Source organism: Carya illinoinensis, chromosome 2 (genome assembly GCF_018687715.1).
Source record: "Carya illinoinensis cultivar Pawnee chromosome 2, C.illinoinensisPawnee_v1, whole genome shotgun sequence".
In the NCBI taxonomy this organism is placed as follows: Eukaryota; Viridiplantae; Streptophyta; class Magnoliopsida; order Fagales; family Juglandaceae; genus Carya; species Carya illinoinensis.
In genome coordinates, this window is record NC_056753.1 from 31,900,099 (window position 1) to 31,921,403 (window position 21,305).

The 21,305-nt window shown below is 33.7% G+C and overlaps 3 protein-coding genes across 11 annotated transcripts; 1 reads left to right on the forward strand and 2 right to left on the reverse strand.

Moving 5' to 3' along the window:
* Positions 1-46: 46 nt before the first annotated feature.
* Positions 47-4,126, reverse strand: LOC122300966 (calcineurin B-like protein 9). Of its 4 annotated transcripts, none has more exons than XM_043112000.1 (9): positions 3,967-4,126; positions 3,180-3,342; positions 2,987-3,069; positions 2,218-2,277; positions 2,013-2,121; positions 1,847-1,899; positions 1,441-1,521; positions 1,256-1,368; positions 47-344 (listed from the first exon to the last, which is right to left on the reverse strand). In XM_043112000.1, the coding sequence occupies exons 2-9, from the start codon at positions 3,334-3,336 to the stop codon at positions 266-268; spliced, it is 735 nt and encodes a 244-aa protein (XP_042967934.1). In that variant the 5' UTR covers positions 3,337-3,342; positions 3,967-4,126; the 3' UTR covers positions 47-265. The 4 variants fall into 4 exon arrangements, with proteins under 4 accessions (XP_042967934.1, XP_042967932.1, XP_042967933.1 ...); XM_043111998.1 differs by having other exon boundaries at positions 47-362; XM_043111999.1 differs by lacking the exon at positions 3,967-4,126 and adding an exon at positions 3,833-3,961 and having other exon boundaries at positions 47-362.
* A 2,332-nt stretch (positions 4,127-6,458) lies between these two features.
* On the reverse strand, positions 6,459-9,772 carry LOC122300965 (calcineurin B-like protein 9). Of its 6 annotated transcripts, XM_043111996.1 has the most exons (10): positions 9,545-9,771; positions 9,127-9,307; positions 8,935-9,017; positions 8,447-8,506; positions 8,161-8,269; positions 7,996-8,048; positions 7,821-7,901; positions 7,623-7,735; positions 7,204-7,260; positions 6,459-6,924 (listed from the first exon to the last, which is right to left on the reverse strand). In XM_043111996.1, the coding sequence occupies exons 1-9, from the start codon at positions 9,566-9,568 to the stop codon at positions 7,218-7,220; spliced, it is 747 nt and encodes a 248-aa protein (XP_042967930.1). In that variant the 5' UTR covers positions 9,569-9,771; the 3' UTR covers positions 6,459-6,924; positions 7,204-7,217. The 6 variants fall into 6 exon arrangements, 5 of the variants coding, with proteins under 5 accessions (XP_042967930.1, XP_042967929.1, XP_042967928.1 ...); XR_006240100.1 differs by having other exon boundaries at positions 7,204-7,735; XM_043111995.1 differs by having other exon boundaries at positions 6,459-7,260.
* A 10,214-nt stretch (positions 9,773-19,986) lies between these two features.
* On the forward strand, positions 19,987-21,256 carry LOC122300967 (PRA1 family protein F2-like). Its single transcript, XM_043112002.1, has one exon. The coding sequence runs from the start codon at positions 20,545-20,547 to the stop codon at positions 21,103-21,105; it is 561 nt and encodes a 186-aa protein (XP_042967936.1). The 5' UTR covers positions 19,987-20,544; the 3' UTR covers positions 21,106-21,256.
* Positions 21,257-21,305: the final 49 nt, after the last annotated feature.

The window sequence follows — 21,305 nt, forward strand, 5'->3', positions numbered from 1 at the left end:
ATGATACGTAATGTTGGAATGGAAATGAATAGAAATCGTTTAAAAATGTACGGTGAAGGAAAACTATATTAGTATGGCCTCGTAATTTCACAGGATTGATGTTACGATCTTGACTGTAGACCAGAGTATAAGAAAAGAAAATAATAGAAATAATAAAATCAGTTCTCTGCGCCTGAAGACAAGTCTGGCTCAAGGACGCAAGACTGTGGAAAAGGATGTGGCAGCAGAAGCTTCTAGTTAATTTTCAACACTTTTTAACCTCACCTTAGCATCGCCAATGTGTTCGTTCAACAAAGTTGGTGTCGACATTAAAACTGGGAAACACTGCCGTGCCCAAGATATCCCTGGTAAACGACAAAATCCTTAAGAGAGAGAGAGAGAGAGAGAGAGAGAGAGAGAGAGGAGGTTAAAATCAACGGGGAAATTATTGTGAGTAAATAATAGATAATAATCCTATGTTGAGAAAAAAAAATAGAGAATAATCCTAGTTCAGTTGCTCATATTACATTTAAATTCAAAATCGAACATTTTTAGCCGTGAGTGATCAAGCTCGACACAATCAAATGTCATAAACATCACGTCCAAATCGTTGCTGCATCTTTATTTTCTTTTTCAATAGAAGTGAGAGCAGGGGTTGGTACTCTCTTTCTAGATATGACTATAATGGTGGCAACTCCTTGGGAGGATCTTAGATGACGGAGAGCATTGGCATTGGATTGGGTATATTTCTAGTTAACTTTTAGCTTAAAAGGGCATGTTAGCTAATTTAGTTAGCTTATTTCATTTGTCCCTACCGAAGTTTGCAAAATATATAAGAGTAAAATATTTTAATGTTTTATCCAAGTAACGGTATCTATCAAATTTATAGAGTTTTAGCTGAAGTTAAATTTAACGAAGGGATAGGTAATCAAATGCCCATACATTTTAGCCCATCTTAGTTAAGTTTTACAATCCTATATATTTTTACATGCTCCATTGTGATTTACTGCACGAATCTTCATTCTTCTGTACCATCCTAACTTCAACTAGTTTAGAAGACTCAAAGTAACCATTCTCGGAAATCCATTTCCCTTTCAATAGCATCATTTTCAAGGGTTTAAAGAACCCAAATGATAGGGATTTTCTAAACACTATTTTTTTTTTAAATAAATAAATAAGAGAGGAAAAGCAGATGTTGTACAGTCAATAAAATTTCAACGGATAAAACTATAGTAATGATAGTAATGAAATTAATAAGTGAATGGAAGGGAATTACTGTAAATAAGGAAGCGTCATGTTCTTCAGAAGTGTTGGATGCCGCAAAACGAAATCCTTCCAATCGTCTTTGTCAATCTTGCCGTCCTTATCGGCATCCGCATCAGCGAATGTCTAAGCAAGAAAAGGCAGTGTAAGTGCACAAATTTCAAAGAATATCAGAAGAATGACATTTTTGACATGGACCTCGTCAATGATTGCTTCAAGACTTTCATCTGACAGCTTTATAGCGGATTCCGAAAGAAAAGCAACTACCAATTTCCTAACCTGAACAAAATACATCAGTGTATTTTGTAAATGTAATACAAAAATACATCAGACATTTAGCAATTTTGCTTTAAATGGAATAACATCTTTGTATCATTATTTTACAAAAATACATTTAATTTAAAAGTAAATGTAAAAGAGCTGTGCCTTCATCGCTACTCGAGAAAAATGTCCGTAAAATGCATTTGTCAAAAAGTTTTTATTTTATTTTATTTTATTTTATGGGAGTTGTGTTGTATTTTATTTATTTATTTATTTATTTTATTTTTTTGTGAATTGGCACGGGACTTTCCTGACTATTTCCGAGAGCGTACAAGCTACTCACTTCTTCCTTTTCGATGTATCCAGTCTGTGTCAAATCATACAACCTAAATGCAACTGCAAAAATCCAAAGGAGAAAACAAATCAATGGACTTTAACCGATATAAAAATAATAATTTACATCTCTAAATTCAGCGAGTAAAAATTGCAAATAGCTCTTGAAGACAGACAATCAATTTTGTCCTCCAAAGGAGCACGGGGATGGAAAACACTGAGTGCATGAACGAACTCCTCAAATTCAATGACTCCATTTTTCTTTTCGTCGAAAAGATCAAATACCTAATGACAAAGGGTAGTAGCCACTGAATGAATTAAGTCTGGGAGAAGGATACGCTGATAATTATTAGAGTTAAGCATTAATGTGACACAATTTACCCTGTCCAGGAAAAGATTCTCGCCATCTCTAGTTCTCAATAGTGCCACTTGTAGCTCTTCCTTCAAATCACAAACAATCACAAAATTTTGAGAAATTGCCAAAAATATACTGTACATGTATCAGGGAGAGTTTTGTTACATGTAAGCAAAATCGCGTATTAATCTGCGTACCAATACTGATTTCTTCATAATCAAAATTTAAATTAATACTGTTTTCAATAAAATCTACGTTTTGATCAATTATATTAAATTGATGCGTAAATTAGTATACAATTATGTTTGTAATTAAATTTTTCCTATCAGAGATGGGTTACGACCTTATTGGCAATGACGGGTACAGATTTTCATCTTTCGGGGAGGACATATAGAAAAGATGACGTGTAAGAAAATATTTGAAATTGACTAAAAAAATATAGAAATATTACTTTTATAAGGTTTAAGGTTAGATTATGAATTTTAACAATGTGTATATTCTTATTTTTTTATTTTTTTTTATTTTTTATTTTTTTAAGAAATGAGATTGTTCTAAATTTATGAGTAGGGATTTTTTTCTTAATTTTTTAAAAAAATAAAGAAAATAGCTCAAGAAATTTTGGGATGGTGGCTTCAGAGTCCAAGTTCCAACCCTGGCCCTGGTTACTAGACCATCAATGAACCTGATTATTGATTGATTGCTCAAGGTTCCTTTTTCAGCTTCAAAAAATCAATGAAATCCCGCCATTTAAGCACGATGAGCCATCACGATTCGGGTGATAGAGAATAGGATTACCTTGTGTATCAGACCGTCATCAATTAGAAGATTACTCAACTTCTTGTACAACTCACGCAGCGCCTCAATTTCATTCGCAGTAACTGCAAACAGATAAAAATCACAAAACGATCAAAATTATATTCTAGAAACGAAGGTGACAAATCAGAAGTAAAAAGCAGCGACAAGAACAACAGCAAAGAATTGCGCGCACAGGGAGTTGTATTAGCCAGACAGTCGAGGTCATCGAAGGAGTCTTCATGCAAGCAGTCGCTTGGAAGCTGGCGACCACAGCAGAGAGCGAAGCTGAAGATTAGGGCTTCAATGAAGCCCCTGAGTGGTCTAATCGCGGCAAATAGCGTGTCGCCCATTGATTTCTGATCAAATCACCAATCAAACAAGAGAGTTAAATCCAAGCTCCTCAGATAGAAAAAATACTGAAAGTTTTTTCTCTGTTCGGTTGAAAGGAAAATGGAGTAGGAATAGACGCCGAGATTCAAATAGAGTCGATATATATAGGTGAGAGCAAGGAGGCAAAAATTCAAAACGAGGCCTTTTTTTTTTTCTGATTCTAACTTTATAATAAATAAATACAGAAAAAAAAAATCAACCTACGATGAAAAATTATAATTTAAAATTATGTTATTTTCAAACAAACATACTTTATGAGCATGTGGACCTTCTTTAATATATTATTTTAATTCAATCTGGACACAGTTAACAAAAGAGCCGAGAAAATATAGATCGTAAATTCATTACAACAATAGAAAAGAGAATGAAATAGTTATAAAATGGTCCTTTCTTCTCGGGTGGCCTAGGCAATAATCTGGGGCCCTAACATGTCTCGTAGCCTTTGAGACTGCATACCAAACCATGAGACGTTCCAAATATTTTCCCCTCTTGTTTTTTCTCGCGGGCCAAACAGGTAGTTCAGGAAACATGTAAAACAGAAAGTACAAATAAAAAAGCTGAGACTCGTATGAGAGAGAGAGAGAGAGTACCTGAGAGCTTTGAGGGGAATCTATTTCCTACGATAGAGTCATACAGTACAGTACATCACAGTCTTTCTCTGTTTCCTGCATTTCCGTGTCGAGATTTTTCAACTTAAAAACTAATTTACACTGAGCCGCAGCAATGGCCAACCTAAAAGACGAATCAGCAAGTTTTGTTTTTTGTTTTTTGTTTTTTTTTTGATAGGGACGAATCAGCAAGTTAGGCATAATAGTTAAAGTACTTTAGCATTAACCACACAGCATCTCGACAGGGTAAGGCCCTCAGTGTCCTCGAAATCCAGCTGATGTAGGGGTGACATTGACTTTGTAACATGACTACATGACGATTCACTGCGCCGTTTGTTTATGCAGTTCTGAGCTGATGAGGGGGGACATTTTGAAAATTCTTAAATTAAAATGAGATAAAATAATTTGTAAAAAAATATGTTTAGATGATAACTTGTAGATAGATTTTGTTTTTGTTTTTAATTTAAATTTCGGCGGACTATAAGTTGTAGATAAATACGAAAATATTCATTCAAAGAATAATTTGCACATAGACGGGTTAGTGTCCCTATTAAACTGGTGTTGTACTTCATGACAAAATGATGATGATATACTTGTGCCATTTTTTCTTAATTCGGGTCGACCAAGAAATCACTGAAAGGGATGGACTTCAATGTCTAAACGTAAGAGGATTAATTATTTGGATTCCTTGCTTCTCCAGATAAAATTCTCTTTATAAAAATTTACATTCATCATCTTCTACACTACATATTAATATATAATTTATCATTCTATTTAAATACATATATGTTAATGTGTAAATATGTATGTTTATATATTAAAAATAAAAATGATAAATCATATATTAATGTGCAGTGTGGGAATAATGAGTAACATTTCTCCTCTTTATATAGGTATTGAGTCATTTTGAATGAAATTTAAAAATAGTGAAGACAAGGCTATACAAATTCACGATGCATTTGATAGAAATTTTAAAATATGGAAGAAGTTAAGATTGAGAAGAGAGGGAGGAGAATAGAGAAGGTTTTGAGGGTGACATTTTTAATATAGAGCATATATCTATATTTAGAGGAGAATTATATAGAAAAATACAATAAATATTTTAGCTATAAAAATTAAATTATTTAATTTAATAATTATAAAAATCAAATTAAAATATGAAAAACTCTACTCCCATTTGAGGATATCTGCCGAATTTTTGTATCGAATTGTTTTTTAATTTTTTACGTAATCATTAAGGAGGTGTTTTTTAATGAGTTTGTGATTTTTTTTTTTAAATGTCAAAAGAAACTTAAAAAATGTTTGAAAAAAAACAAAAATTCACACTAATAGGAAGAAAATTTCCATAGACTCTGACCCTAGGACCACTCTGTTTAGGCATAGTATTATCTTTTAGACATTTGTCTGTAAAGAATATCAATAACAATGAAGTGAAGTTTAGACTAGTTCAATATTATATTAGTAGAGCTTCAAATGGTTGATATGGGGATATCCCCACATGTATCCAATCATAGATGTAAATTTCTCTTGATGAATGAATGAATAATGACATTTTCCTTAAATAATAATAATAATAATCAAATCAAATTCTCAACACGAATTTTCGTTCTTAATCAGTTATTCCAACCCCAACGGGAATGGGTAATAAATCGAGGCTGAGGAATAGAAATGGATATGTTAAAAAATATTAAGTGTATTTTTCATACTTAAATCATCCAACATATTATATATAATTCGCATCTTAAAATATAAAAACACCTTATAAATGAAATCAACATAAAACCATTATAGATCCAAGTAAGGCTGGTGAGACTTGCCGACAATGAATATATAAAAATAAGTAATGTTAGATATAATTTTAAGATGTATTAGTTTTACGCACTCTTTTGATGAAAAGTGAGATTTATTATTAAAATATTAATTTTTTAATATGATCTCAAATTTATCCATTTTTTTAAAAGCAATATGAAATATTTGTACACTCTAAAATTATAAATACCATTTCTCTGTATAAAAACTCGCTTCTTAACCCAAGTCAGTTATGACAAAACCTTCGCTGTCTAGGTCGTGGCTTCTTCCACGTTGTGACTGGCTGCTGAGGCAAATGTAGCCAGCCAAGGTTGATCAAAAGGACGCTCATTTATTGTACTTAAGATCGACTACAAACAAATGTGTGTATATATTTGCATGTCTGGCGTAGAGGATAATTCCTCCTTAGCATTCACATGACAGGTCTTAGATTGTGTTTGGGTAGTGAGATTATTTCAGATTTTTTGTAAATAATAATAAAAAAGTAATGATAAAATATTAAATAGTAGTAAAAGATAATAAATAGTAAATAAGTATTCTGAGAATACTCTAATACTCAAACTAGCCTTAATCTATAACAAAATTAAGCTTCTGGTTTTTTCTTATTATTTTGGTGTAAATGGTGTGTCCTCCACACACTAGTTGAATAATAGAATAACGCATAATGCCATAAACAGGCTTCCTTCAATCCAGGACAAGACCTCAGTAAATATAGGCGAGGTAATGGAAGAGGGGTGGCAAAGAAAGATAAGAGAATAGAGACGGCAAAGAAGAAAAAGTTTATACAGACCACATGCTAAACAAAAGTGAGTATTTTGATGAATACGTATGAAAGAATAGGGATATTTGTTGCCAATGAAGTTTCTATTGGAAATCATGGATTGATCATTGACAGATGATGCATTGGGTTTGGCCATCCTCGTGTCTGTATCGGTTTGGAGTGAGCGACCCTTGAGGCAGTATAGACAAAACCAGTCTGACACTAATGGAAGATTGGAAACAGTAGTCCCCGATGCAACAGAAGCTTTTCGCTTTCACTTTCAACATTTTTCCTCGCTTTAGTGTTGCCAAAATGTTCAGTCATCAACTTCAGTGTTGAAAATAAAACTTGGAAACACTGCCGTGATATCCCTGGCAAATGACAAAATCATTAAGAAAAAGTATGTTTAAAGTTACAAGGCAAAGATTGATGCCCAAGTACCAGAGAATGCCTAAGTACCAGGGAAAGCTTGTACAATGCCCTCAACTCAAAAGAGAGGATATAACAAAGTCCCAACAGAATCAAAAGTCATGAACATCCAGTCCAATAAGGTTCAGCATGTTAGTTTGGTATGAATTAAATTATTTTCCATTAGATTGCCAAGATGTTACATTAATAAATAGAAAAAACAATTATTCGTTTTCGTGTACCATCCCCACTTCAACTAGTTCAGAAGATCCAAATTTCCGTTATCTATCCAAGTTTCCCTGAAACCGTAATAGAGCAGTCACTGTCAATATCCCGAGCCAAACTTCCATAAAAAAACAGAACATGCTCCTTAAGACATTAACCAGAGATACACAGAACTAGAAATTCCAAATCATGATTCGTTGAAAGTCTTAGAAAGTATGCCTATTTGGCAACCCTTTTCCTTCACTGTTAACAAAGGAACAAATCACTGGGCTTGGAAAAGGAACCCAAATTTTTTGGACAAGTAAGAAATGGAAAACGAACCAAAATAAAAGGTATTTGCTAACAAGCAACTCTTTTAAGAGGAAAAGCAGATGTCCTATAGAACAATTTTAAGGGGCTGGTAACAGTAATGAAGATAATGATAGTATTGATATACTGTAAATAAGGAAGTGTCATGTTCTTCAGAAGTGTTGGGTGCCGAAATACGAAATCCTTCCATTCTTCCTTGTTAATCTTGCCATCCTTATCAGCATCTGCATCAGTGAATGTCTAAGCAAAGAAAAAAATCAATGTAAGTGCACAACATTCCAAAGATATTATATCAGTAGAATGGTTTTAGACATGGAATCCTCACCTTATCAATCATAGTATCAAGAATTTCATCTGACAGCTGTATACCGGATTCTGAAAGAATGGCAACCACCATCTGCCTAACCTGAAGCACATACATCAGTAATGGATGAACGGTGAAAATGATTTTATTACTAAATAGCAAATACATGAACAACTTCGACATCAGAGCCACTTACTTCCTCCTTTTCGATATATCCGGTCTGTCTCAAATCATACAACCTAAATGCAACTGCATAGATGCAAGGGAGAAAAACAAAGTCAAGGATTTACCAATTCAGAAAAGTTCAGATTTATGATTGCATACAGTAAAAAAAACTTCAAATAGCTTATTGAAGACTAACAATCGGTTTTGTCCTCCACAGGAGCAAGAGGATGGAAAACACTGAGTCCACGAACAAACTCCTCAAACTCAATGACTCCATCTTTCTTTTCATCAAAAAGATCAAATACCTAGTAAGAAAGGGTACCCATTGAATGAACTAATTGAGTCAGAGATTTGCTCTTTTTTCTTTTTAGCCGAGTCACAGATCATATCGTTAATATGAATATAAAGGTAATTGAGTCTTGAAAATGATATGCTGATAATTAGAGTTAACCATTACTGAATAAGCGTGACAGGAAATTTACCCTGTCCAGGAAAAGATTCTCGCTAGCTGCAGTTCTCAATAGTGCCACTTGGAGCTCTTCCTTCAAACGATAATTAAACAGAATGGATTACAATTTGCACAATCATTTGAGAGAATGTAAAAACATCTTATATAGATAAGCAACGACTTGCTCGATGATCAATGAACCTAGATATTGAAATTGCTCAGGATACCCATTTTTAGCTTAAAAAATATACTTCCATATACCTCGTACCAAACTGGATATAAGGAGAGTAATGGAATAACTTTCTAGACGTATATTATATAATTGCCTCTCATATAATCTATCAAATATAAAAATACCAGGTATTCTGCCCCCAGATAGGCAAATAATTTCTATAAATCAAACATAACTCTAAATCGTACCGATCTCAGAAGAGCAATGTAATGCATCGCAATTCCTCATCCTGACTAACATGTCTCATTACTTTTGTGCCATTTTAGTTGGGTGACAAAGAATAGAATTACCTTGTGTATGAGACCATCATCAATCACAAGATTACTCAACTTTTTGTACAACTCCCGCAACGCCTCAATTTCATTGATAGTAACTGCAAACAGATCAAGCATAAATTGATCAAAAATTTATTCCAGAAACAAAGTGACGAATCCCAGGTAAAAAGCAACAGCAGCAACAACACAAAGAAGAATTGCGCGCACAAAGAGTTGTATTAGCGAGACGGACGATGTCATCGAAGGAGTAACGAAAGCAGTCGCATCGATGCTGCCGACCAAAGCAGATAGCTAAGCTGATGATTTGGGCTTCAATGAAGTCCACAAATGGTCTAACCACGTCACATAGCATGTGGCCTAGTACGCCTACCATGCAATATCTTGATTCCTGGTCATGAATTCACCAGCAAGAGAATTAAATCCAACTTCAGATGGAAAATACTACGAGTTTTATCTGTCGGTTACCAAGAACATGAGGGAAAAGAACAAACACCCAGATCCTAATGAAACCAATACACGTAACGTTCCAAATATTTTCCCCCTAGTTTTTCTATCGAACCAAACAGGCAGTTCAGAAAAAATAAAATAAAAACTGAGAATCATATGAGAGAGAGAAAGAGAGTACCAGAGAGCTGGGAGTAGATGCCATTTCCTAATAGACCATACATCAAAGAGGAGAAGCCCTTCTGCGTTCTCTGCGTTTACGTGTTCAGATTCTAACTCTAAACAAATAGTTCGAGTCTTTTGCAAAAAGCGTACACTGCCGCAGTCGCGGTGAAAGAGATAGGGACACAGGTCACACAGCCGCAGCAATGGCTAACCACAACAAATGAAAGAATTGCATGCAAGTTGTAGGGGCATGATAAGAGTGTTAATATAATCATATTATTATCTAATTTATATAATAAGATAAAAATAAAATGATGATATAATTTATAAAATTCTCTGCATTGTAATAATCATTCTTGCAACCTCAATTTATTAAAAATGGATAAGTATTTCGGCGATTTTACAAAACTAAATTCTAATTTGATATAGTTAAATTTATTTTATAATAAAAATAATTTTATAATTATATTATGTTTAAATTATTTTATTAAATTTATTTTAATTAAATTGTTTATCTTTAAAATATTAAAAAACTACTTAAATCTTTCAAGGGACGAACGTGGTTGATAATTCAAGGAAAATACTAGATCCCTTGCTGGGGGATCCCGCCAGTGTTTTATTTTTTTATTTTTTATTTTTTTTTTAATGATTAAGAAAATTTTGTTTAATATTATTATGAATTTTTTTATTTTTTTTAAAATATTTAAAAATATTAAAAAATGATATGAAAAAAAAACTAAAAAAAAAAATTTTAAGCCAAGCGAAAGCTCCCAGCGGTGGCTGTGGACCGATCCATAATTCAATTTCAGAGTGTCAGACTAGATGGCCCCACCCCAGATGTGCATTATTGGTTAGCTTTCATGTGCTCCTCACGCACCTGACGTGGCGATTTCTATGGACAACGTTCATCCAAATCATTTGTCTTTGGACGGCGACCGCACTCATTGTACCTTTTATCTTGAAAAATCATTTTCCTTCACATAAATTCCAAGCATCTCGAATCTCGATTCTTCATTACAATGAGATGATCTTCGAGTTCATTACCAACCGTGAGTGGTGTAAAAGTTTTCACTATAAATTTTACCATTTGGACTATAAATCGATATAAATCCGTATATCGATTTAATACTATTTAAGAAAATACTGGAAACACAATAGAATGTCTCAAAGTGATGTGCTACTTTTTTTTTATTTAATGTTTTATTTTCCTTTCTTGCCTCTGAGGAAGGGTGTAAGCTGATCAGTCCAGATATAACTAGACAAATTAATTTCGATCTCATAAATTATAACTTGAAACCATTGGTTCGGTCTTGGAATTTATAGATTTTGAACAGAACCAAATCGAACTTCTATATATTTTTAAAATAATTTTAATAATTTAATATATTTTTTACATAATAATTATATAATTAAAATTTCGATTCATCATCCCCCATACCATACCGATTTACACCTCTACTCTGAGTCCCCAACTTTCTTTTAGTATTTCTTTTCATTTTTTTTTAATTTCACTTCATGCCCTCAGCTCCCCTCCCCAACTTTCATTCGATTCTTTGTCTCACTCCCCCCCTCTTGCCCAATCTCCCTCCCCATACTTCACTATCTCGAAGCGAGCCCTACTCCAAATAGAGACCCATTCACCAGTTAACCAGCGCCTCATTCCCATTAAATCGACGACAGCTCTTTACCACCTAATATCTCTCTATATTTGGTTGTTGAAAAAATAGAAAGAAAAATTTTATTTGATTGTTGAGAAAATGAAATGAAAATAATGTTTGTTATCTATTTAGTTGTTGAGAGGGAAAATTGCAATTTGTTTGGGTTGTTGAGAAAATGAATGGAAAAATATTTGTTCCCTATTTGGTTGTTGAGAGGGAAATCGTAATCTGTTTGGTTGTTGAAAAAATTGCAAAGGAAAATATAAGGAATATGAGAGAGAGAGGGGGGGTTATGATGTTTGTTGTTGGTGAGGGATGGGAACGGCGGCGGCAACATCAACGTCAACTGTTTTTTGGGACTAGGGAGGAGGAAAAAAAGAAAAAAACTTAACTAGACATGGTAGTGACACGTTAGTTTGTGGAATCTTGTGTGTCTCTAGCAGTCCATAAATCAAACTTATGACATAAATATTTGTGGTTTTTTTTAATAAATAAAACAACTAAATCTCTAAAAAAATTCTATAAAAATAAATTTTCAAAAGCCAGCTTTATTTTTGCAAATTTATTTTTGCATCCATTTTAATTAAAAGAATGAGAGAAATTATATTTACAATTTTTAGGTGAGTAAGGTTTGCGTATTTGTTTTTAAAAATTAGATAAATCTATGACCTACATAAAAATATTATTTTTTTAATGATGGACTCAATTAAATAAATTTTTCAAAAATAAATTTGCAACTACAAGTTAGGTAGCTTTATATTTGCATCCCATTTGAAAAAAATATTTCAAAAATAATATTTGCAGAGTCAAATCAGTAGCTTATAATTTAGCATTAAGATAAGGTCAAAAATCAAGTTAAGAAATAAAGCCAAGTAAAGATAAGATAAGTTGACTCAAACTCCTAAAAGGAAGACAATGAGACTCCTAAAAGGAAAATATTTTACAAGACAAGTTGCTAGGGCTGTACATCAATGGGTTCGATGTCGGTTTAAGCGCCAAATCGAGACACCATCGACATCTGCCATGAGTCTATTAATGCGGCCGAAATCGTGGGTTTAGGGAGAGAAAACTAATCACATTAGTCTCGACGAGCGTCGATGCGGTCTTCGATCTATCGTCGGCTTCTTTTGTGAAGGATGAGGAAGTAAGGAAGAAGAAGTATCGTGTTATCGTCTGCCATGGAAGAAGAAGAAAGTTACAAAGAGAAAGAAGACGATGAGGGGAAGAAGAAGATGGGTTTGGGGGTTATTAATTCATTTTCACACGGCGCTGTTTGGCTTTTATTATATTTTTTTTTAACAACCAGACCCTAAAGCAATGCCGTACAACGCCGTTGTATGTACATATATTCCAAAAAATATATAAATAGACTGGATTGGTCGGTTCAACGATTTTTCAGGGGTTCAAACTGATGCCAAACTGTCGATGTTGGTTTTCCCTCAATTCCTCTCGCTTGCCGACTAGTTCTTTGCTGGTTTTGTTCTCCGACGATGGGTCTGATTGGTTCACTACCGGTTCCCTGTACACCCCTACAAGTTGGGCTCAATCATTTTAAAGAAATATACCTCTATACAGTGAGGAGATTCCCACAAATCTGACAGACTCAATACAAACTCTACGCATAGGCTCTCCACATAAGTTTCTTATGCCAAACTCCACCATACATAGCGACTTCAAATGATCTTTCATAAATTTTTCTATTGTACTGTGAGATATAAGGTCATGAAAAATTATAAAATCACTTATTATAGTGGATTTCACCCCCAAACAATCCGTATGCGTAGGCATTATGCCGAACCACGTAAGTCCTTATCTCTCTTTATTTATTTATATTTGTTTGTTTACTATTTATTTTATAGATGAATGCAAAGAACTGTATCAAAATTTGAATCATTATAATAGGTTGGGGATGATTCTTTTCTTCATTGCTATCTGTTTTGCAAATTAAGGCATTAACATGCAGTTTTCCGATATACATGCTTCTTGTATTCATTTTTAAAAGAGCGAGTAAATCTCAAGCTCACATATAAAATATATATATATATATTAAAATATTGAAATACTTTTTTAACGATAGACTCGATCTCTACAAAAATTTTATAAAAATAAATTTCTAAACTACAAATTACGCAGCTTGATATTTGCATCACTTTTAATAAAACTAGGTGAGAGTAACGTGCAAAGCACGTTTGTCTAATTTTATGAAATGATTATTTGTAAAAAATAATATATATTTTATAAAAATTATTGATGTCACTTAATAATTTAAGGCATATTGGAGAAAATAAAAAAAATTAGTTCAAAGTATCATATAATCAAATACATGTTTATAACATCTATAATTTTAGCAAAGATGTATACGAAAAATTTAATAAAAGTCTAACACAAACGGTAGTTCAAAATATGTATTGTTTGATGTTTGTATTATAATTAATCAATTTATGTCATCCTGTAGACAATCAATAGAGACAACATTGAAATTCTTATTTTGCTGTTGGTTGAGTCGATCAGGGACAACATAAAGTTAAAACATAATCTTTTTATAAAATTTGTGGTATAATATTTTCTAGATATAGCATATATATAAATCATAAAATATATTTTGAAATTGTTGGCCGAATTTACTCTTTCTTGATTAGTTCAAGGATCACGGCCTTTGTCATGTGCCTATCATAGCAAGCCCACGTATGGAATATGACTTAGCGGAAGTTACGTCCTACTACCATGGGAAAAAAAATACTTTGATTAAATGCACTTATATTATATATTATATGAGATTTTTAAATTTGGAATACTCAATCATTTGAGTTAATGAAACGTATAATACACGTATATTATACTTAGGGATTCACGTCTTATGCACCTAATACACGTGTATATGTTAAGGAGAAAGAGAAAAATATAATAACTAATTTTTAATTACTTATTATTATATAAACTATTAAGTATTATAATTATTGAGATTAATAAATCATATAATAACATTGAATGTTATTTCTCTCAATATTTATGTCTTCATTTTATGTGTCAAACTGTTAAAATAAACGGTGTTAACTTTAACGAAAAAACAAGAAAAACCGTTAAAACAAGATTTTCCATTTCATACACACTTTTTATATATAGAAGATATATATATATATATATATTTAAGGTTTAAAGACTTCCAGGCTTTTCGTATTCATTTTAAAAATAATGGATAAATCTCACTCACAAAAAATTACTTTTTAATAATAAGCTCTATTCTTTTAAATAGAATATTAAATTTTAAAACTGTATCTAAAATTACTAGGATGCGGGGGAACTAGATTTCATAAGGTTGCTACCAAAAATAACTAGTTTTCCTAAATTGAGATGTTGCGATGAATGTTTTGAGATGGCATAGGTTTGTCATGTCTGAGATTAGTCATGGCATCACGGACATTGGATTACTCTATAAAAGTTGGGTATTTCTTCGGGCCCAACTATAAACAATGTATATATCTTAATAAAAAGTCTAATGATTATATAAATAAAGCGGTGCTACTGTAGGAGCTCTTGTTGGGGCTCCCGTTAGTATGTTTTGAGATTTATATATATATATATATATATATATTTTAACACTTTTTAAAAAATAAAAAAATTTACAATATTATTAAAAGAATAAATCTGGGCATCAGCCACTATTTGGCTGAAGCCGGAGTACACGTGACGTGGCTTTAAAATGCTTTTACAATTTTAGCCTCGTTCTCGTTCCCCCTCCCGTTCCCCCCTCTCATTTTCACTTAATTTGAAATCTAATTATCCGAAGCTCTCTCCTCTCTCCCCCCTCCCCGTGCGACCCATCCTCTACCCCCCGAACCCTATCTTGAACTCCACTCTCCCCCCTCCCCGTGCCCCTCCCCAACCGGCGGACACAAGAGAATTCCGATCACGAAGTACAGTTTCAGGCCGAGAAATGAGGTCTTGGAGTTGAGCTTGTGGGGGAGAGAGTCATCGGAGGATTGGACTTCGCCGGAAACCGACATTGTACCCTGCGTAGTGAAGCGTGTGCGTGGGCCTAGAAATTTTTCTCCGGAACGTGGACGAAAAACTGCGAGATAACAGAGAGACGTTGATGTTTGAGAATGTTTGGAAGAAGGGAAAACATTAAAATTTCTTCAGTTCTGAAATACGATTGAAAGGTTTCGAAGAGAGAGGGGGGTTTAACCGATACAAACTCCTAAGTAAAAAGGAGGCAAAAGAGTGACGGAAGAAAGTTTTGGAGACGACGTTATTTTTGGGGATAGGATGGACGGTGTAGCGGTCGGGAAAATGAACGCCTGGGTTTTGCTCCACGCCGAGCTCTGTACCGGCGTCGGTCGGCGTCGGGCTGCGACGCGGGGAGGGGGGGAGGGTGAGACGAAGGGGGTTTTGCTTTTGGGGAGAGGATGGACGCTGTAGCGGTCGGGAAAATGGACGCCTGGGTTTTGCTCCACGCCGAGCTCTGTACCGGCGTCAGTCGGCGTCCGTCGGCGTCGGAGATGCTCTACAATAGAGATTCCACGCGGGGGCCGGGGAGGAGAACTGGGCGGGGGAAGGACTGAATTCGTGTACGCGGTGTAGCTTCAATTCGAAATCGGTACAATCAAAACAGCACCGAAAACGGTGCGTTTCGATTAATTAAAAAAAAAAAAAAAACAAATTAAGCCACGTAGGGTGTGCAAAATTGCACACTGCTACAGTGGTTGACGCCTATCATTACTCTTATTAAAAACACTTATTTATTTATTAAGTAAAAAATAAATAAATAAGTCACAACGGTAAAAACCAGCGGTAGAAACCATTGGTAAGAGTAGCATTTTCCATACAAGCAAGACCCTATGAAGTTGGGTTGTCTTTTCTAGAAAGAGTAATGCTATTTATAATATCACCGCCCACAATTCGATATCGAAATTGAAAATCGCATATTTTATCTAAATATTTTGAGAAATTCTATTTATAGTTCTTAAATAGAGACTGTTTATATAGATATTTTATTAAATGAGAAAAAATATTATTTTAAGAATGATATTTTTATAATTTAAAAAAAAAATAAAGATAAAATTACATGAGCCTACATTTATTTGGGGACTATACGTAGTTTACTAAAATAAACTTTATTGTAAAGGATTTTTTCACAAGTATCTTATTGAGCTTAGTTTAATCTCGAATGGTTCAAATTTAAATATGAATTTACCTTACGTCACAACTCTTATAAACTCATTTTAAATCAATCAGTATAAGTTTATCATTAAAAATAATTTTAATTTTACATAAATACCCTTTAGTTTAAGTATAGTAATAAAATAGTTGTAAATTAATTGTAAGTTTATCATTTCTTATTTGGAAAAATCTAGTTATAAGCGATTTTGTGAATCAATACGCGCACCCATTCAAAATGATTAGTTAAAAAGTCAGATTTTAATAAAAATGATGCAATTTGAATTTTGAATATGAAACCAACAGAATTAATATACAGATTGATATGCGAATTCGTTTGTATGTAACAAAAATCTATTTATTTACCTTAAACTATTATTATTAGTTGTCTAAAAATTCACCCAATTTCATCGTATAATTTAGGTCTAAGTAAGGAAGCCTACGTGGCTTCCCACTATCTAAGCTCTATCTCCATTATATTCATGTCCAATTGTCCAAATAGGCCGTAAGCTACCTCCAATCGTCTTCTCTTATTCTTTTTTTCGACCGCAACTAAAGATTGCTCCACAAGAAGAGTACTTCAGGAAGCGACAACTTCAACTTCAAGCCGATTGACATTTAATAAGGTAAGTTCTTTCTCACTAAAAAGATGGAAGAAGAGGGCGATTAATTTTTTTTAGATGTGATGGTAAGAGCTCGTTTTTATTGCAGAATGTCTGATTTGAGTCATAACTGTTTAAAGGGCGAGTCCGTTATCGTAACATCCTCAAAATATTTAGCTGATCTAAGACTCATCTACATATCTCAAAAGTCAAATTTTAGTACTACAAATTGATCTCAGCTATGGAATATGGAATACCAAGTGGTACCAACAGCTGCTCATTGGTGGTCATTTAATAAGTTAGAAACACTTACAAACACTCTTGAACATATTTGGAAGAGGATTTTGTCAACAATTTGCAGGCTAAATTATACATACTTTTAAAAAGTTGGCATGTAAATACACTTGACGGAAATAAAATAAATTTAAATATAAAAATATTTATACGATTTTTTTATTTTTTTTGTAAGCAATATATTTATACGAATTGATACTGCATATGTAAAATCAGTAACGAGTTTGATTTGTACTATAGTTTATTTTTTTTTAAGAACGAATATCTCATTTTGCAGAGAGGAGGATGCAATTATATGGAAAGCATAGTATGCCCATCATAATTCAGTGTCAGGGATGGGGAAAAGCCTTTTTTACATGATGTAATTCACGAGGCAGGTGGTCATGGCTCAAGTTTCGCTGGCTTTTTGTTTGTTGAGACATTTTCCGTTGCCTTTTTATCATTCATTTGGCGTCCCCACGACATTTAGTGTGGTCTCATCCGCACAAGAGTCCATTTATCCTTCCTTATAAGATTAGTTGGAAAGCTTTTGGCCTTTTCGCAAGCACCATACTTTAAGCCTTAAGGGTGAAACGAGGGAAATCATTACCATGCACGTGCACCCTTGTCACATACTACCAACCTTCCGAATCTAAAACTACTATTTTTATTATTATTTCTTAATTAATATACAATATCATCCTCCTTTTATTTATCGTTCAATAGTAATATTAAATTATTATAAATTTATTTTCTATATTCAATTATCTACTGATCTTGATTATTTAATATTATATAAAAAAATATTGAGAAAATAATAATTAACATGATGATGACTAATGTTTTTCTTATTATTTAGAATTTTGCTACACATAAGTCCACACACTATATATTTTTTTTTAATTTTTTAGGTTTATTTTTTTAAAACTAATTAGATTCTTTTATTTATTATCCATATATCAAATATTTGATAAAAAAAAATTAAAAATAATGTGTAGTATATAGGCTTATATTTAAAATTTTTCTATTATTTATCCTCAAAACAAATGAACGATTAGTCTATGTTTCCTTCATTTTTAAGCTCCTTTTGATACGGATCGTACAAACATTCCTAATTTTTTAAACTAGTTTATAATACATGTTTTTGTAATTATTAGTACTTTGTTAACGTAACCATAGGACTTTTTTTTTCCTAATTGTTAACTTTTAAAAACACCACAAAAATTCGGAACGGGAGAAACATCTATTTTCGGTCCTGCTCAAGTTGTCTTGGGCCCAGATCGGTAATGTGGAGTTCCCGACAAAGGTCTGGTGCAGCTGTACGATATCCATGTATACATCCATAGTGAAAAACGATAAAAAAATATAAGAAAATAAATAAGAAAAGACACGTAGATTTACATATTTCAGCACTAAACTTATGACCAAGAGGGGTTTGGGGAGGGAATAATCTATTGTAATAAATTTGTTTTACAGTCTCTCATCATCATTGTAAAATAAATATCGAATGTCTACCTTCAGGTCCGATTCCCCTAGCTAGAACCTCTGTCTTGAGGTTGAAGAAGTCTTTCTGGAGAAATTTAGCCAAAAGTCTCTAAAATTGTATGTACCCGTACCTTTTATCTCATGCCCCCATTTGCTTTAGGTTACGTCACCCCTCCTATATGTCCCCTCCTATCTTTTTCTCGTGATGTCCTAACACCTTATTTTTCCTTTTACCTTCTCTATCCCCTTTTCCTCTATCTTCATTTATTTTCTAATGATGGCTCTTTAATGAGCTAGGCCTTAAGAGTCATTTTGAATATGGTGTATTTTACTCCCTTACACTAATAATATTTTTTTTATAACAACCTAGTTATAGGATTTTTATTGTGACATCTTGTTTTCTTTGTATAAGTCATTCATCACAAGTAAGGATTCATTAATAAAATTATAATACCATTATATTTTTTAAAAAAATGAACGAATAATTCAGAAATTAACAGCATCTAGACAATTGTTATTTAGAATGCTTTTTATTTGATAAATTTTAAACTTTGTTTTACAAATCAAAAGCGAAAGAATGGACAAAGAATCTACTAAAAGTTATATCATTAACTGTTATGAACGTGTAAATAAAAGGATTGAGAAATGAAGGTCCAAATTTATTCTAGTGCACGTTTGATTCCTCGTGCTCCGTACCCCTAGAGGACTCCTTTGCAGTTCAATAATTGCTTGAAAATCATAGAAGAACTGAGTCGGTGCTGTGATTTTGAAACTATTATCGAGAATAAATTAAACGAAAACAATGTTAAAATTTGGGATTCTCTTAGGTAAATGAATATTGGTTTGTTTAGCTATACAATTCAACGGTTATTCTATTGAAAATAGATTATATGGGATTTTGTTATCTAATTATACTTTAAATAAAAATTTCACTTTTATGTATTATTTAGATACTTTATTAATGTGATTATCTGTAATATTTTTTTTTAAATATAAAATAATTATTTTGACCAATCATATTATAGAATGGATAAAAAATATATAAAATTGACTGTGTATAACATAACTTTAATTTTACTTATAATTATATAAAAAGTTGTAAAATTAATTAGTGTCTATCATTATATTTAAAAATAATCCAAATAGCTACGTGTCAGAAAAAGCATATATTGGAATGGAGAAATAGTTATTTCTTAGACATTAGAATATTTAAGAGTTAATTTATTTATTAAAAATATTATAAAGATAATTGGGGCGAGCAGGCATCTACACAAACAGCAACCGGTCAGAATCCTATCGAGATTCGAGAGTTGCGTTAAAATAACATAGATAAGCATTCCACATATCGAAAATACACCCGCAATCTCCTCTCCCATACACACGGTGAAACTCATTCATGGATGTAAAATCAAGCTTTTCCGGTCTTGTCGACTTTTGTCCTGTTTTCTCGGGAGTTTTGCTGTTGTCCGAACCCAATTTGGGGTTTAACCATAATTGATATTCTCCCATCTGTTGTTGGGTTCATCATAATTGATCTTCAAGAACCCAAGTGTACCCACAAGAAGAGAAATCACGTCCAGATTCCATGGCTGATGGCCCCTGTTCTTCTCTCCGGGCAATGCACCTCACTCGGTCACCACACGCATGACCCATCTATCTTTTTATAGGCCCCGAGATATCCTCTCCGTAATTTATATTCCAAAATTCTATTCTCTAAACACACCTCCTTCCCAAGTTTCCCTTTCACACAATTCTCCCCAATCCATCTTTCCCCTTTCTCCCTACTTTTTTAACCCCCACAAAGAATCAAATTCTCGAACAGCTTCAGGGCCGGAACAAGCATGACCTCCTACGGCACCATTCCGACCTCTTCCTCACCCGGACCGTCCACAAACCTTGAGTACATCTCGCGTGCCAAAGAGAGAATCAAGACCGGGCTCGGAACCCGCCGTCCATGGAAGCTAATATTCAACTTCCACTCCTTTGGCATCCCCGCCAGCGTCGCCGACGCCATAGCCAGGGTCCGCACCAACGTTGCCTTCTTCCGCATGAACTACGCCATCGTGGCGCTGCTGATTCTTTTCCTCAGCTTGCTGTGGCACCCAATCTCGCTCATCGTGTTCTTGGTAATGATGGCCGTGTGGCTGTTCCTGTACTTCTTGCGCGACGAGCCGCTGGTAGTCTTCAACCGGACAATCGATGACAGGGTGGTGCTGATTGTGCTGGCCGTGCTGACGGTGGTATTCTTGTTGTTGACGCACGCGACGGCGAATATCCTGGTGGCGCTGTTGATCGCAGTGGTGGTGATACTGGTGCACGCAGCTGCGAGGAAGACCGACGATTTGTACTTTGACGAAGAGGCTACTGGCTTTATGACCGGCGTTGGTGGTAGCACTGCATGAGGATCTACTTAAATTAATTCCGCTTCCCTTTCATCGAGTTCTTTCTTCTTCTTTTTTCTATAATTTTTCTGTAATTTTCCACGAATTTGCTTTTGTATTTATTCATGTTTTTCGTTTTTTTGATGACTTTAATCGATGAAACTTGTTGGTATAAGTGGTCCTGCTACGTATTTTTTGGGTGCTCCGACTTCTTTGGGAGG

What these genes read in the sequence shown, in the direction of transcription:
- LOC122300965 (XM_043111993.1), bottom strand. Translation starts at nt 9,568, where the DNA reads ATGGCATCTACTCCCAGCTCTCTG. An exon ending in ATGATGGTCTCATACACAAG is followed by an intron (nt 8,507 to 8,934) that starts GTAATTCTATTC and finishes TATCGTTTGAAG; the next exon opens with GAAGAGCTCCAAGTGGCACT. An exon ending in TGTGGAGGACAAAACCGATT is followed by an intron (nt 8,049 to 8,160) that starts GTTAGTCTTCAA and finishes GCATCTATGCAG; the next exon opens with TTGCATTTAGGTTGTATGAT.
- LOC122300967 (XM_043112002.1), top strand. Translation starts at nt 20,545, where the DNA reads ATGACCTCCTACGGCACCATTCCGACCTCTTCCTCACCCGGACCGTCC.
- LOC122300966 (XM_043111998.1), bottom strand. Translation starts at nt 3,336, where the DNA reads ATGGGCGACACGCTATTTGCCGCGATTAGACCACTCAGGGGCTTCATT. An exon ending in TCTGGCTAATACAACTCCCT is followed by an intron (nt 3,070 to 3,179) that starts GTGCGCGCAATT and finishes ATCTGTTTGCAG; the next exon opens with TTACTGCGAATGAAATTGAG. An exon ending in ATGACGCTTCCTTATTTACA is followed by an intron (nt 363 to 1,255) that starts GTAATTCCCTTC and finishes CTCTCTCTTAAG; the next exon opens with GATTTTGTCGTTTACCAGGG.